General features: G+C 39.1%; 2 protein-coding genes across 2 annotated transcripts in view; both read left to right on the forward strand.

Annotated features, from left to right (window-relative positions):
• The window catches only part of LOC128619513 (interferon-induced protein 44-like), a 44,521-nt gene extending 30,742 nt beyond the window's left edge, over positions 1-13,779 (forward strand). Inside the window, exons 3-7 of the mRNA XM_053643734.1 lie at positions 9,147-9,342; positions 9,677-9,829; positions 10,821-10,992; positions 12,381-12,481; positions 12,641-13,779. Of these exons, the coding sequence (XP_053499709.1) occupies positions 9,147-9,342; positions 9,677-9,829; positions 10,821-10,992; positions 12,381-12,481; positions 12,641-12,874 (856 nt within the window). The 3' untranslated portion in view covers positions 12,875-13,779. The remainder of the gene's footprint in view (positions 1-9,146; positions 9,343-9,676; positions 9,830-10,820; positions 10,993-12,380; positions 12,482-12,640) is intronic.
• LOC128619521 (interferon-induced protein 44-like) lies at positions 1,928-7,644 on the forward strand. Its single transcript, XM_053643746.1, has 7 exons — positions 1,928-2,616; positions 2,706-2,757; positions 3,233-3,428; positions 3,793-3,945; positions 5,224-5,395; positions 6,534-6,634; positions 6,932-7,644. The coding sequence occupies exons 1-7, from the start codon at positions 2,145-2,147 to the stop codon at positions 7,148-7,150; spliced, it is 1,365 nt and encodes a 454-aa protein (XP_053499721.1). The 5' UTR covers positions 1,928-2,144; the 3' UTR covers positions 7,151-7,644.
• Positions 13,780-14,336: the final 557 nt, after the last annotated feature.

A 14,336-nucleotide genomic window follows, 5' to 3' on the forward strand; every position in this document is an offset into this window, starting at 1 on the left:
TTTATTTATAATTATACTATCTGTTGTCATCCAGATGAGGATGGGTTCCCTTTTGAGTCTGGTTCCTCTCAAGGTTTCTTCCTCATATTGTCTCAGGGAGTTTTTCTTTGCCACCGTCGCCTCTGGCTTGCTCATTAGGGACAGATTCATAAATTTAAGATTTATATTCTCAATTTATGTATTTCTGTAAAGCTGCTTTGGGTCAATGTACATTGTTAAAAGCGCTATACAAGTAAAACTGAATTGAATTAAATTAAGTTACTTATGTAACTTTTTAGCTTTAATTTTAATTGAGATTATACTTAAATATAATATAAGTATACATTAAATTACAACTCTTCCTCTTTACTCTGCTCCCCTACCTTTGATTTAGGACCTTGTTTTTTACTGTGTGGGTACAATAGGATACAGTGCCCCTCAACCTACAAATGCTGAGGTGGGACACGAGGGTATTGTGCCCCTCAACCAACAAATGGTGAGGTGCGGACACTAGGGTACTGTGCCCCTTAATCTACAAATGCTGAGGCACGGACACTAGGGTTCTCTGCCCCTCAATCTACAAATGCTAAGGCGTAGACACTAGGGTACTGTGTCCCTCAATCTACAAATGGTGAGGTGGGACACTAGGGTACTCTGCCCCTCAATCTACAAATGCTGATGCGCAGACACTAGGGTACTCAGCCCCTCAATCTACAAATGATGATGCACGGACATTAGTACAGTGCCCCTCAATCTATGAATGCTGAGGAGCAGACACTAGGGTACAGTGCCTCTCAATTTACACATGCAAGTTTATTCAACATGCAAGCAGAGCAGTTGATGTTAACATCCTTACAATGGATGAATTCATTCAGGTTGTGGTCAGTGTAATGGTGAACCCAAAGGCTATCCCAGTACCACTGAGTGCAAAGTGGGAGTATTCACCTGATACGGGGCACCAGTCCATTGCAGGACATCATGCACATACACATTCACACCTAGGATAGCCAATTCACCTACCTGCAGGTTTTTTGGACAGTGGGAGGAAGCTGGAGTACCTTGCCATGAGGAAAAATGTGATGAACAGGTGAAACTCCACACAGATTGTAACAGAAGCTGAGGATCAAACTATGAACTCTGGAGCCGTGAGAAAACAACGCTACAAAAATGTTGTTGTTGTTGTTGTTGTTTTTTTCCAATGATGACTTTTTCCATGATGTAAACTAAATGATAGCTTATAACAATTCACCCATCTACTCAAAACATATGCCGGAATCTAATGACATTTTCCTCAATGAGTGAAAACAAGATGAACATATCTGAAAACTGGTTCACTGGGCAAAGGTGAAACTTTTCCTCCTCATCATTATGCACTCACTTTGCTAAGACACTTGTACAGGAGAATTAATTGAGCATGCAATTATTGAAAAACTAACAATCACCATAAATATGACTATACCTTACGTACTGTCTCGAAAAAAGCAAAGACTAAAGCTAAATGAAAACTAGTGGTTACGATCAACATTGTAAATCAACTAGCCAATCATAGATCAGATTACCCTTCAAGCTAATCCTTTCATCAAAATAAAATTTGAATTGTGACCAAGTTGAATGTCATTTTGTTGATCTTGTTATGTTATGTATTGCCTCAACCAAAGTTGTTTAAGAAATCAAACTCACTACTTAATGAATATTTACAGATACCACTGATATTTCTCAAACCTGAACAGAGAAAAAGCACCTACAGATTAATATCATCTGTTGATAATTTCTGTTGCCTCTGGGGTGAGGAAGTAAAGTCCCTTTACTTTATCAGTATGCCCATGTGAGGCACAGTATTTCATCATCACCAGACAATCATGAACTGACAAAAAAACTAATGTAATACTATAAAGTGCATACTACTCTATACCAGTCTAAAATCTGATATTTAAAAATTAAAGATCCTGATCTTTCCTGTTTGTATATAAGGTCCATGGCATGTTTACTCCCAAAGCTTTTCAGAGAGCTATGGGCTACATGCCAGTTCTCTCTGATATCAGAAGCTGAGAGTGCTCCAGCTGTTTCAGTTTCATTTCTCACTGGCTTCAACGGTTGTCTGTGACGCACATCCTTGTTATAACAGCCTGCTTGTTATATCCGTATGTCACTGAATAATAAACCCAATGGCTTCCATCGTGTCTTCCCTGAGTGCTGAGAACGAGCTGAAGCTACACGGATTATTCTCCAGTCGTGTTTGTTTTCATCTTCTGTACAAGAGCAGTCATCATGGAGCCGATATTGGCCAGCTCCTCGACAGGTTTGACAAACATGGAAAATATTTGCTCATGGTATTTCCGTCGACGGGGTCGGTCAGAGGTGCTTTCATGAGTAAATCTCTGAAGTATGAAAAGGAATACTCAGATGAAGAAGCGTTTGTATTTCAATTGAGGAATACATACAGTGACCGGTTTCCAGAGTTAAACTGTACCACAGCTATCACAGTTAATGTAGGTTCATTTTCTATCTCTTTTGGAAGCCACTTAAACTTAAAATTGGATCAAGACTACTGGTACTGCTCAGAGGTGTTGTGTAGAGTAATACGTGAACAGAAGGTCAATGTTCTCTGCAAAGATGTGGAGCTGCACCGTGTCCAAGGTAAATTCTACCACAAACGTCAAACTATGAACTTACAATTTTGACTGATGCTTATGTGAATGTCTGTCTGCTTCTTGCTTCTCTCTTAGATTTAGGTGATATTTTGCCCAACCCTTGGAGAGAGGTGGTCTGGCATGATACGTAAGTCTCACGGTGTCCAGTGATGAATCCACACAGGATTTATCCTGGTTTCATTTTATTTTTACATCACAAAAACCTGCAATTTTAGCAGGACTTTTTATATCCACAGTAGTTACACAGACAGATAGATAGCTTAAAGTGTTTACATGTTACTTTTATTTATTCCACAGTATTCTTAAATTCTCACTTCTGATCCATCTGGAGTTGTTTCACTGATTTTACTGTAACATAGTTGTTATGCTACAGTAGTTCATAAAGTTCATATAGTACATAAACCATAGGTTTATCACCATGATATCATTTCAATAGTAACAGCTCATACACAGAGGCTTGTATGATCTAAAAATAAACAATAAATGGCATGTGCTATTCATTTTACACATATTAATTTTTCCTCATTATTGTTAAGGTGAATAAATCTATATATTTTATATCATAATTAATTGACTGCACTGTTATTGTCTATGTTGTTTAGGACAAGAGAGAATCTAAGGGAGGGTTTTGCCTCTTACAAGATGTTGTTAGAGTCTCTACCCCGGGTGAAGGCTTTACTCTTGGGCCCAGTGGGTTCTGGGAAGTCCAGCTTCATCAACTCTCTCAGATCCACAATGTATGAGCGCATCGTACATCTGCCCAGCATCGGCACATCAGTGGAGGGGTTCACCCAGAAGGTCATAGCAATTCTCAATGCTGCTCTTGTATACAGCATTCCCATGATATCCATGTTGTATATTTATTATAATATATAATATAGATAGCAATAATTAGGATTGTATTCAGACTTGGCTTTAGCATGTGCTTAATATATATTTCAGATTTCAGCCATAGCAATGTTCAGTGTTGCTCCTGTATACAGCATTCCACTGATCCTGTATATTTATCATAAAGATATATGTTCTTAGTGGCTATCATATCATATTATTTAAATCAACTTAAAAATTAAAAATTTAAAAATTAATGGTCAATGAAGAGCAGGATAGAAGTGGAAAAACTGTCTCTTCCTTGCTCTGTGTTACCCAACTTTTTTTCACGTAGGTGACAACTTATGGTATTCGAACAAAACTGCGAGGTCCTCAGAGTGCTCTGAGCTTCTGTGATGTGAAGGCTATGGGAGACGATGACTCTACTGGTCTCTCTTACACTGATGCACTGGCTGTCATCAAAGGCCACGTCCCAGAAGGATACAAGGTACTGCTTTTGAAAATTGTGTAGGTAGGCTTTTTAATATTACCTCTATTAGGGCAAAAATCACTATAATGCTTTGCATCAGCACCATTCCCATACCAATTTATAATACATTCAGCAGCACCGTTAGTGTGTCTTCCAGACCTTACAAGTGAATACTTGGAATTAATAGCTGGTCGATCCTCCTTTGGCAGCAATAACCTCAACCAAGCGTCATTCCACAGAATCTCTAAGGGGTTAAGCTCTAGGATCGACTGGGTCATTCCAAAAGGTGGATTTATATTTTTCTGAAGTCATTCTGTAGTGGATTTACTTCAATATCTAAGATAATTTTCCTGCTGCATCACACAACTTCCACTGAGCTTTAGCTGGCATGCAACCACCCTGATATTATCCTCTAGGAGATCTTGATAAACTTGGGAATTCGTTTTTTTGTCTATGATGGCAAATGGTCCAGCCAACTGACGCGGTTTCAGTGTGTGCTCGGGTACCAGCCTCCACTTATCCCCTGGAATGCCAGCCCCACTGACTCACCGGCCATGGATGACTGGTTTGAAGGAGTGCAGAGGTATTGGAGTGCACCCACCAGCGGCTCAAACAGGTGGACCAGACCACCCTGTCACCTCTATCTGCCATGACACTGCCGTGTAGCATCCACATTCAATATCTCCTGCCTGAAATCAGTTATCCCAGGGCCATTGGCCATTAACGTGACGCCTGCCTACCCCACTCGACATAGCGGTCCAGCCTGCAGCGATGGTTGGGGGGCTCTGCCAGGTCTATGCAAACCACAAACTCTACTTCCCAGAACAGACGGTAGTCTCCAAACATGGCAAGCCCAGACTACACTCCCCAGAACATGCACTGCTCACATTAAATACTCTTAACTGCAGCTGCACCTGTCTCAGTCCACCTTTCATGATAATTGCTTGGATTTCCCAATGGTATCAAGGCCAAAAAAGGCCCTGGCTCTAAAGCACAGCCTCTGCTACATTCTTAATTAACTCCTAATTGTAGCAACTGGCCAATCAAATCAATACCACTGCAATTCTTATATAGTGAATTAAAATAAACCTGTTTTTAGTAGATTGTTTCAAAATGACCTCTGCTATGAACAACGTGGACACTCCAAAAGAAATGTTGATAACATGAAATATGTGAAACTGTGAAAAACTGAGACTGAATATCATTAGCCTAGGTGTATATAAACTTTTGGACTCAAATGTCTGTCAAATGGGAACTTACTGTATATGGCACTAAATACTTTGTTTTTGGCTCCAGTTCCAGAGAGGTGTTACAGTCAGTGATGCAGCAAGTGGCTACATAGCAAATCCCACTCTGAATGAGCAGATTCACTGTGTCCTCTTTGTGCTTGATGCCTCCAAAGTGACATCATACCCCAGTAGCCTGCAGTCCACACTCAGAAAGCTGCATTCCGCCATATCGGACCTGGGTAAGAGTGAATTCATCTTGTGCTTTCAGTCTAACTTATTAAATTGATGAAAAAATATTTCTTATACATCATTTATATATATCATTTTACATCATTTAACAATGAACTGACATTATGCACCATTACATGGTGCTTTAATAATTCTGCTTGTAGCATTATCTTCCAATTTTTTGGAGGTTAAATTTGTACACTGGAAATCGCAGAAATTCTAATCTGCTGTTTTGGAACCATTAACTCTAAATACAACCCCAATTCCAAAAAAAAAGTTGGGACGCTGTGTAAATAATAAATAATAAATAAATGTAAATAAAAACAGAATGCAGTGATTTGCAAATCTAATGAACCCATATGTTATTCACAATAGAACATAGAAAACCAAATCAAAGATTTAAGCTGAGTAGATAAAAACAAACAAACAAAAAAAAAAAACGTAATTTTGAATTGGATGGCCGCGACGCATCTCAAAAAAGTTGGGACGGGGCAACAGAAGGCTGGAAAAGTAAGTGTTCATTGAGGGTTAAGTATGTAGCCTGCATAAATTAAAGTGTTTGAAGAAAATAATTTATATTAGACTAAAATTGGGTATATCCTATACATAAGACATATGTGAATAAAGGACTAGTGCAAGGGAGCTCCTGTCCATGCAGCTCAAGATAATTCATGAATTGTGGTGAAACCACAAGTTTCATGAATTAGATACAGTTTCACTTGTACACCATTCTGTATGTCTTAAAGAATAAGGACAATACTGTTTTCCTGCAGTTCCTCTAAGCATTAAACCTTCTCCTGTCACTGCTTCTGTCATTAGATTTAGGTAAATGGGAAGGGAAGTTAAAATTGCATTTAGTCCTAACAATTTCCTTATACAACATAGCTGTACATCTGTGCAAATGCACAGCTTTTATATTGAAAATTATCATGTACAATTAAGTCTTCTCCATGCCTCACCGCACATAATGAAGCAGAGGAGGATAAATAAGGAACGTTTCCATAAAACAATGCTCATACAGTGAAAGTTCTTCTGCATGAAATAAAGAGCAACAAACTTAGTTTACCTGCCTGTATAAAGTTTCTCCAACATCATGACTTATGGTCCTGGAGTAGCCATGATTGATTATGTTGTTCTTTCACACCCTAGGTATCCCTCAACTTATTTTGCTCACTCATGTGGACCAGGTGTGTCTGGCAGTACAGAAGGACCTGAAGGATGTCTACTCTAGCCAAACTGTCCAGGATAAGGTACTAACTCGGGCCTGCCTTAATTACCATATTTACAATGCTTATGTAGTTGGACGTGGCTTATATGTACTAAAATGGCCTTCCCAATTCTGTATGCTATTGAAAATAAATGCATTACTGTCACTTTTTCTTTTATCTAACTCCATCCTGCATTGTAAAACACTGAACAGTTTGAATATTTATCTGGGTCATTGATACTGCCTTGCATAACATCTTGAGCGTTTTACTTCCATAATTTGTGAACAGGTTTAGTAGCATATAACAAACTATTTTGTCCCAACTCTGTTTGGTCTCCAGATGCAGAAAGCAGCAGAGTTGGTGGGATTGCCATTGTCCTATGTTCTGCCGGTGAAGAACTATGTTTCCCAGCTGATAGTGGAGCGCAACACCGACATCCTGCTCCTGAGTGTGGGTATGAGCATCCTACAGGCTGTGGACGACACGTTTGAAGACCAGTACTCTAATCCTGTCCCTCAAGCTGTTAAAGAAATTTCATCATTCGGTATTGTAGAGTAATTTCAAGACATCTATAATACAAAAGGAAGAGTATGTTAATGTTAGTCTGAGCACAGTCAAATGCCCCATTATAAAAGGGTGCAACCAGATTATTGAAAGTTTTGTGTGGCCCAAACCCCCCCGCCCCCAACATAACATTTCTATTTGTATTTGAATTTTGTCGGTTGCTCAATCACATTAACGGTGGAAAAAGATCTGACATGATTTGTTTTCTTTTTATTTCTTCTTCAAAAATGTAAAGGGACTTTTTCATTAATCTTTATCATTAATTTTGCTACAGTTAATGGCCCATTTTCTCTCCTTGAGTATGTGTGAATAAAAGTTTTTTTTTTATTAAGTAGAACTTTGTCTTTCCTGTTCTTTTGCTCTTGCCTTTCAGAGAGCTATGGGCTACATACCAGTGCCCTGTCATGTCTGAACCTGAGTGTGCCTGCTGTTTCGATTTTGTTTCCTCACAGGCTTGCACTTGCTCCCGGTCTGTCTGCCTGTCTGTGGCACACTTCTTTACAAGTTCTTTACATGTTCACATTAAACAACAGAATGGGGAAAATCTTTAGTTTGAGTATTTCAGATACTGCTGTTCTCCTGAGATTTTCATACACAACAGTGTCTAGAGATTACACAGAATAGTGCAAAATAAAAAAAATTGTGTGTGGAGGGTCTGCAGACCTCGTTGATGAGAAAGATCAGAGGAGAATGACCAGACTGGTCTGAGCTGACAGGAAGTCTATAGTAACTCAAATAATCACTCTTTACAACCGTGGTGAGCAGAAAAGCATTTAAGAATACATAACACATCAAACCTGGAGGTGGATGAGTTACAGCGGAAGAAGACTGCATCGGGTTCCATTGCGGTCAGCCAAAAACAGGAATCTGAAGCTTTCACGGGCACAGACTCGCCCAAACCAGACAGTTTAAGATTTTTTTTTAAGATTTTTTTTTTCCTAACAGGAACATAAAACATCTGAATGGGACAAAAAAGAGAATCTTTAAGTTTTTGAAATGATATTTGAGAGGAGGAAAGTATAGTTACTCAAAATGTACAAAAGTATTGAATCACAGCCATGCTAAGAAGAAATGTGAATATCATTCTGAAATTGTCACTTTGGGTATTATTTATTGCCAGAAAGGTGTTAATTCCACCTGGTGCCCTGAGCCCTACAGTCTTATTCCTGAATTTGATCATGTTGACATAGTTGAACCTTACCTAAGTTGAACATGCATAGAGGTAAAAAATGCATTCATTTACCAATCCATACAGTTTGATATCTACTTGCTGGTTTAACAAAGGGCTTTCGGAGGCCAAATGTAGTGACAAGGCCAGGCAGGGTCAAAATACTAAAGGTAAGAAGTGCAATCAAATCCAAAGGCTAAGCAAATATATCAACCCCCCAAAAAAACCACAGCTCAAATGCTGTCTGCATGTGAAGACATTCACAATTCGGAGGAGGGTGCTCACTGGCAATTTGACAGAGAAATGTCTGGGTTAGATGTTACAGCTGTTCCGTGCAGCCATCTATGATTATATTGTTCTCCAGAACAAGAACAATTTTAACATTGTAACCTGCAGATGAACTGGTTATATTTTGGAATTGATACAAATAGGGTCATGGTGTGAAATTGTTTTTCTTCGAAAGCTTCCTTTCTGCTTGAAGTATATTTTAATGGTATTTGAGGCATACAAATTACTCACAACAAGGACTAGAATGGGTGGAAGATGAATCCCTGTCAATGCCTTTGGCATCAAGTTCTACTTGTTATGTTTTGCGGCTAGTAATCCATGGGTCCAGATGGATCTTCCAAGATCCAAGATAATGACCTCAAACGTACAATTAAACAATTAAATGGTTGCAATCAGTGTTTTGCTATGTCCATCTGCAATGGCATGTGCTATTTATTTTGCATATATTCATTAGTGCTCATTAATGTTAAGACCCATAAATATATTCTATACCTTTATGGACTGCGCTAGTGTTCAATTGCCTCTGTTGTTTAGGACAAGGGACAATCTGAGGAAGGATTTTGTCTCTTACAAGCTGTTGTTGAAGTCTCTACCCCGGGTGAAGGCTTTACTCTTGGGCCCAGTGGGTTCTGGGAAGTCCAGCTTCATCAACTCTCTCAGATCCACAATGTACAAGCGCATCGTACATCTGCCCAACATCGGCACAGCAGTGGATGGGTTCACCCAGAAGGTCATAAAAAATGTCAAATGTTGCTTGATAATGGGTTTTAAACATAGCAAAACTCAAGGCTGCTCCTGTATACAGCATTCCCATGATATCTATGTTGTATATTTATTATAAAGATAGCAATAATTAGGACTGTATTCAGACATGGCTTTAGCATGTGCTTAATGTATATTAATATCATTTAAACAAAGTGTAGTTTTGTTGTTTTTATTTAATCAACAGCTTCTGGGCTGGATTCATTCCCTGTAATAATGGTCAGTGAAGAGCAGGATAGAACTGGAAAGACTGACTGTGCTTTCTCTCCCTTACTCTGTTACCCAACCTTTCCTTCACCCAGATGACAACTTACAATATTCGAGTAAATCAAGGAGGGTTTGAAAGTGCTCTGAGCCTTTGCGACGTGAAGGCTATAGGAGATGACGACTCTACTGGTCTCTCTTACTCTGATGCACTGGCTGTCATAAAAGGCCACGTCCCAGAAGGATACAAGGCACTGCTTTTGGAAATCATGTAGGTTAGTTACTGTTACCTCTATTAGGACAAGGATTAAGTACTATAGCATGTTGCATCAGCATCATTCCCAAGCTAATTTGTAGCACATTTTGCAGCACACCTGGCATGTCATACATACCATGGGACCACATCAGTTATTCTCTTTCTGACTTGTATCCCCCCTCCCTTTGCTTTTTTGGGGATGCCCCCCCGGAAAAAGCTTTTCTTTTTCAATGTGTACTTCCCACAGAGTGAACGTCTGGCTGACGTACACCACCAAGTGTTCCTCCTCGTTCACTACCTAGCTCGATTATAATGGGGAAAGACTGATCAAGGCATTAAAGCAAGGGGCTCCTCACAAAGAGTTGCCTTAACATTTATAAATGTTCACTGGACCAGATGTAGAGCTTTTGTTTTCCGTGAGATCGGTCAGCGGGCTGGTCAGGTTTGATTAGCTAGGCACAAATCGTTTGTAATATTCTGCTATCCCAAGAATCTGCCACATATTTTTGTTCTTGGGCACAATTGGAGCAGTCTTACTTATTTGGGGATGCACCTTCCCATGACCTAGTTGGAAGACCAGATACCATACCTTCACCCAGTCAGTTGCATACTTCCAGACTGCCCTTGTGTGGTCCATATGCTACTACCTGTTATTAATATTGATGATAATGCCATCAGTACAATCAGTAATCAGTACAAGTGGATGATTTTTTTTTTGTCTGTAACTGGGCAACATTTGCTCTCTGAGATGGTTAAAGATGGTCTGGAATGTTCTTAATTGGTTCTAGATAGCATTTTTTACTCACTGGAGATCAAAGGCATTTCACTATAGCTATTAACTTAGTTATTTGATTTAAACTCAAACAAGGGTTGTACATGATATAATGTTTTAATGTAAATAATGGCATTATAACATGATTGAGACCAGATTATGCCCAATCAGAGCTTACTGTATATGCTAGAAACTGCTGTGTTTTTGGCTCCAGTTCCAGAGAGGTGTTAGAGTCAGTGATGCAGTAAGTGGCTACATAGAAAATCCCACCCTGAATGAGCAGATTCACTGTGTCCTCTTTGTGCTTGACGCCTCCAAAGTGACATCGTACCCCAGAAGCCTGAAGTCCACACTCAGGAAGCTGCATTCCACCATATCAGACATGGGTAAGAGTGAATTCATCTTAACAGTTAACTAAGATTATTTACCTTTAAAGGTTAAGCACCTTTAAGTGCTGCTGAAATGATTCATGTTCCAGCCTTCTGGAATCTTCCACTTTTGGAGATTAAACTAGTCCATCTCTAGATCATAATTTTTATTTGCTTCTTCATTATAGCTCCCTGACAGGCACCTAAAGACGTAACATTCTGTTAAACTCGATGGTTCAAAAAGTCTACCCCATGGCCCCTAGTATCTTCCTTCTGTGAACCAGCCTACAGTCTTCTAATCTTCAGACTGTAACGAAAATGCATACGCTTGTATTTGAGCTAGATTTTTTTGCCTAGATAGAAGATGATGGTGTTACCATTTACAGTATACCACCAGAGGGCCCCCTCGCCTGAATTTTGAATGATTTTTGATGATCCCATTCATTTACTGTCCATGTGCCTGGTGAGCACATGGACGCAGTGAATGTAAAGCTTTACAGTTTACCTGAGTTCTGAGCCATGATTATTTCTGATAGCCTTAATGTATGACTGTGCTTTGCCTCACCTTTGACCTTGCCTTGGTTTTGTCTGATCATGGGTGTTTTGACCGTGTTTGGTCTATTGTTCTTGATATTAAATTATGATTTGGACCTTTGTAAGCTACCGTTTTGGATTGTTATCATATACGGTCTGTTAATAAACCTCCTGCAAATGGGTCCTGCCTCTGTGAGCCCTCCATTACACCCAACCATTTCACCCTATGACATGGATATGCATCTTTGTGTATGTACAACTCTTATCCTGGGAATGGATGGTCCTGCATTATTTTGTCTTTTCTCTGCTTCGCCACCATCATAACCATGGAGTCCACGGATACAGATGCAATTTCAGAACTTCTTTAATAATAATTAAAAAAAAAAAAAAAAACAAGAAACAAAGAAAGAAAATCAGGGACACAGGGAACTAGGCTAAAACATTTCGGAAAACACTATGCACAGGGCTAACAGTATCCCCCCACATTTGACCACAGGCACAGACAAAAACCTACACATATAATGCTTCAGCAAGTAAAGGAAGTCAACATGGAACTTAAATAAGGTAACTAATCAAGAAAATGAATATATGAGCATGATAAACACAGGAAATAAGGCAACAGAAGAAGTTCTACACGGAAATTCAGGGTGCCCTCTAGTGGCCCAAAGTGGAACTCTGCTTGGGGGCCATGACAGCTAAACTTAATGAAGGGGTGTAGGATAAGTAGGAACTGTTGTCATAAAATATTTATACACTGAAAGTTTACATTTTTCATTTCCTGCTTTCCTAAAGTTTCTCCAAACATTATGACGTTTGGTACTGGGCTGACCATGATTGATTAACCCCAACCCTAACCTTGCTGCACTCTACAGGTATCCCTCAGCTGATTTTGCTCACTCATGTGGACCAGGTGTGTCCGGTAGTAGAGGACGATGTAAAGTATGTCTACTCCAGCCGAGCCTTGCAGGATAAGGTACTAACTCAGTCCTGCATGCTAAAGTGCTAGAACGATCTGAACAGTCTGATTATTTGTCTGGCTCATACTTATTCCCATATCTTTACTTCTGTAATTTGTGAATAGCTGTAGGAGCATTTAATGAACAGCTTTGGTCCATCTTTTGTCTGTACCCAGATGAAGAAAGCAGCTGAGTTGCTGGGATTGTCATTGTCCTACGTTCTGCCGGTGAAGAACTATGTTTCCCAGCTGACAGTGGACTGCAACGCAGACATCCTGCTCCTCAATGTGGCTATGAGCATCCTACAGGCTGCGGACGACACGCTCGAGGACAAGCACTCTATTCCTGTCCCTGTAACCCCTTTAACACCTGAAAAATGCTGCGATAATTTAGATGATCTTTTTGACTAAGATCACACACATCTAAACCACATGTTTTCAGTTTAGATTTACAGTTAAGAAACGAGTCAGTAACAGCTTATAGAAAACTTGCAGCAACTTGCACTGGCCTTGTTCAGAGGTTGTATGCACTAGAACTTGATGTTTACCTATATGGATTTATTATATAGTGGGGTTCTAATTATTTTGTCTTGGTCATTTACACTGCACACTTTCCATTTGACTCATAGTTACCTGGGTTTTGCATTTCATGGGTAGGTGTGCATTGATGGTTAATGCCTGGGTGTTGCTATTTTGATTGGGTGCAAACCAAATTTTCTATGTTTGTGTTCTGTTGCTATTGTGGTCGCTATTTTAACGGATTGAGCTGACTCGGGTAAGATTTTATAGCACTGATGCAGAGATACAAATTTATTAAATGGGTCCTGACCCATTTGTTCCAACCTGGGGTCTCATTTATCAAAGCATGCATAGAACAAGTATGAGCATACGAGTTTGTCTAATAAATAAATGCATTAAATATATATATATTTTATGAATATGTGTGTATCTTCTATTGCCACAATTACATGTAGAAACTCTCTAATGGTATGAACATTCATCATTTTTGCTGTATTTTCCACTGCTGGTTTTGGCAGTGTAATGTATTGTCATGTGAGCGGTATGAATAAAGGTAAAATGAGTCATTATTCAACTTGTAGTTGGTTGGGAGCAGCAAAATCAGTAATGACCCTTCAATTATGCTGATATGATTGACAGTAAGTGGGACCGGACCTCAGTTTACTTTGCTATTACACTTTTCTACCACTAGGGGTTCTTGTGTATGGATGGTCAGGCGCCTGTGGAAATAAAGAAGACTTGATAAACCCCATTCAGTGCATAGAAACATGCGAATGCAAGGTTCATACAAAAAACTACGTGTATGCATGGTTAATAAACAAACAAACAAAGGTTTTGTGGATGTTCACTATTCACAGCACTTCACCATAAATATTAAACTGCACCCAAACACTAACTAAATACAACAGGCTTAAGTATTTAAGTAGGAAAAAATAAAATACATTCAGTTGTGGCTATTAAAGACCATGTGACATCGAAAGCTTTTAATAGGCTTCTTTTAGTCATGCAATAAGGTTCAATTTTAATCACTTGTAAGATAAAAGAATGCACACATCTGTCACGCTGTGTTATTTACACACGTAAAATGTCAATCCAATAGAAATTCATCCAAATGCTTCACGAAATAGCATTAATATATTAAAACAACCAATATAAATAATCAGTGCTGCAATAATAAGCAGTATTCACTTCACGTTATTATGATTTTTATTTAATCACTGGGCATTATTTATAATGCCCTGAAGTTTGGCAGCACATTATTTTATTTATTTATTTTTTTTTACATTTAGTTATTTTAGTTTGTTATTTTCTTAGTTTCCATCAATTAGGTGGGAAGGACCCAAGGTCCAACCTT

This window comes from Ictalurus furcatus, chromosome 2, assembly GCF_023375685.1.
Source record: "Ictalurus furcatus strain D&B chromosome 2, Billie_1.0, whole genome shotgun sequence".
NCBI lineage: Eukaryota > Metazoa > Chordata > Actinopteri > Siluriformes > Ictaluridae > Ictalurus > Ictalurus furcatus.

What these genes read in the sequence shown, in the direction of transcription:
- LOC128619521 (XM_053643746.1), top strand. Translation starts at nt 2,145, where the DNA reads ATGGCTTCCATCGTGTCTTCCCTGAGTGCTGAGAACGAGCTGAAGCTA. An exon ending in GAGGTGGTCTGGCATGATAC is followed by an intron (nt 2,758 to 3,232) that starts GTAAGTCTCACG and finishes TATGTTGTTTAG; the next exon opens with GACAAGAGAGAATCTAAGGG. An exon ending in ACGTCCCAGAAGGATACAAG is followed by an intron (nt 3,946 to 5,223) that starts GTACTGCTTTTG and finishes TTTTGGCTCCAG; the next exon opens with TTCCAGAGAGGTGTTACAGT.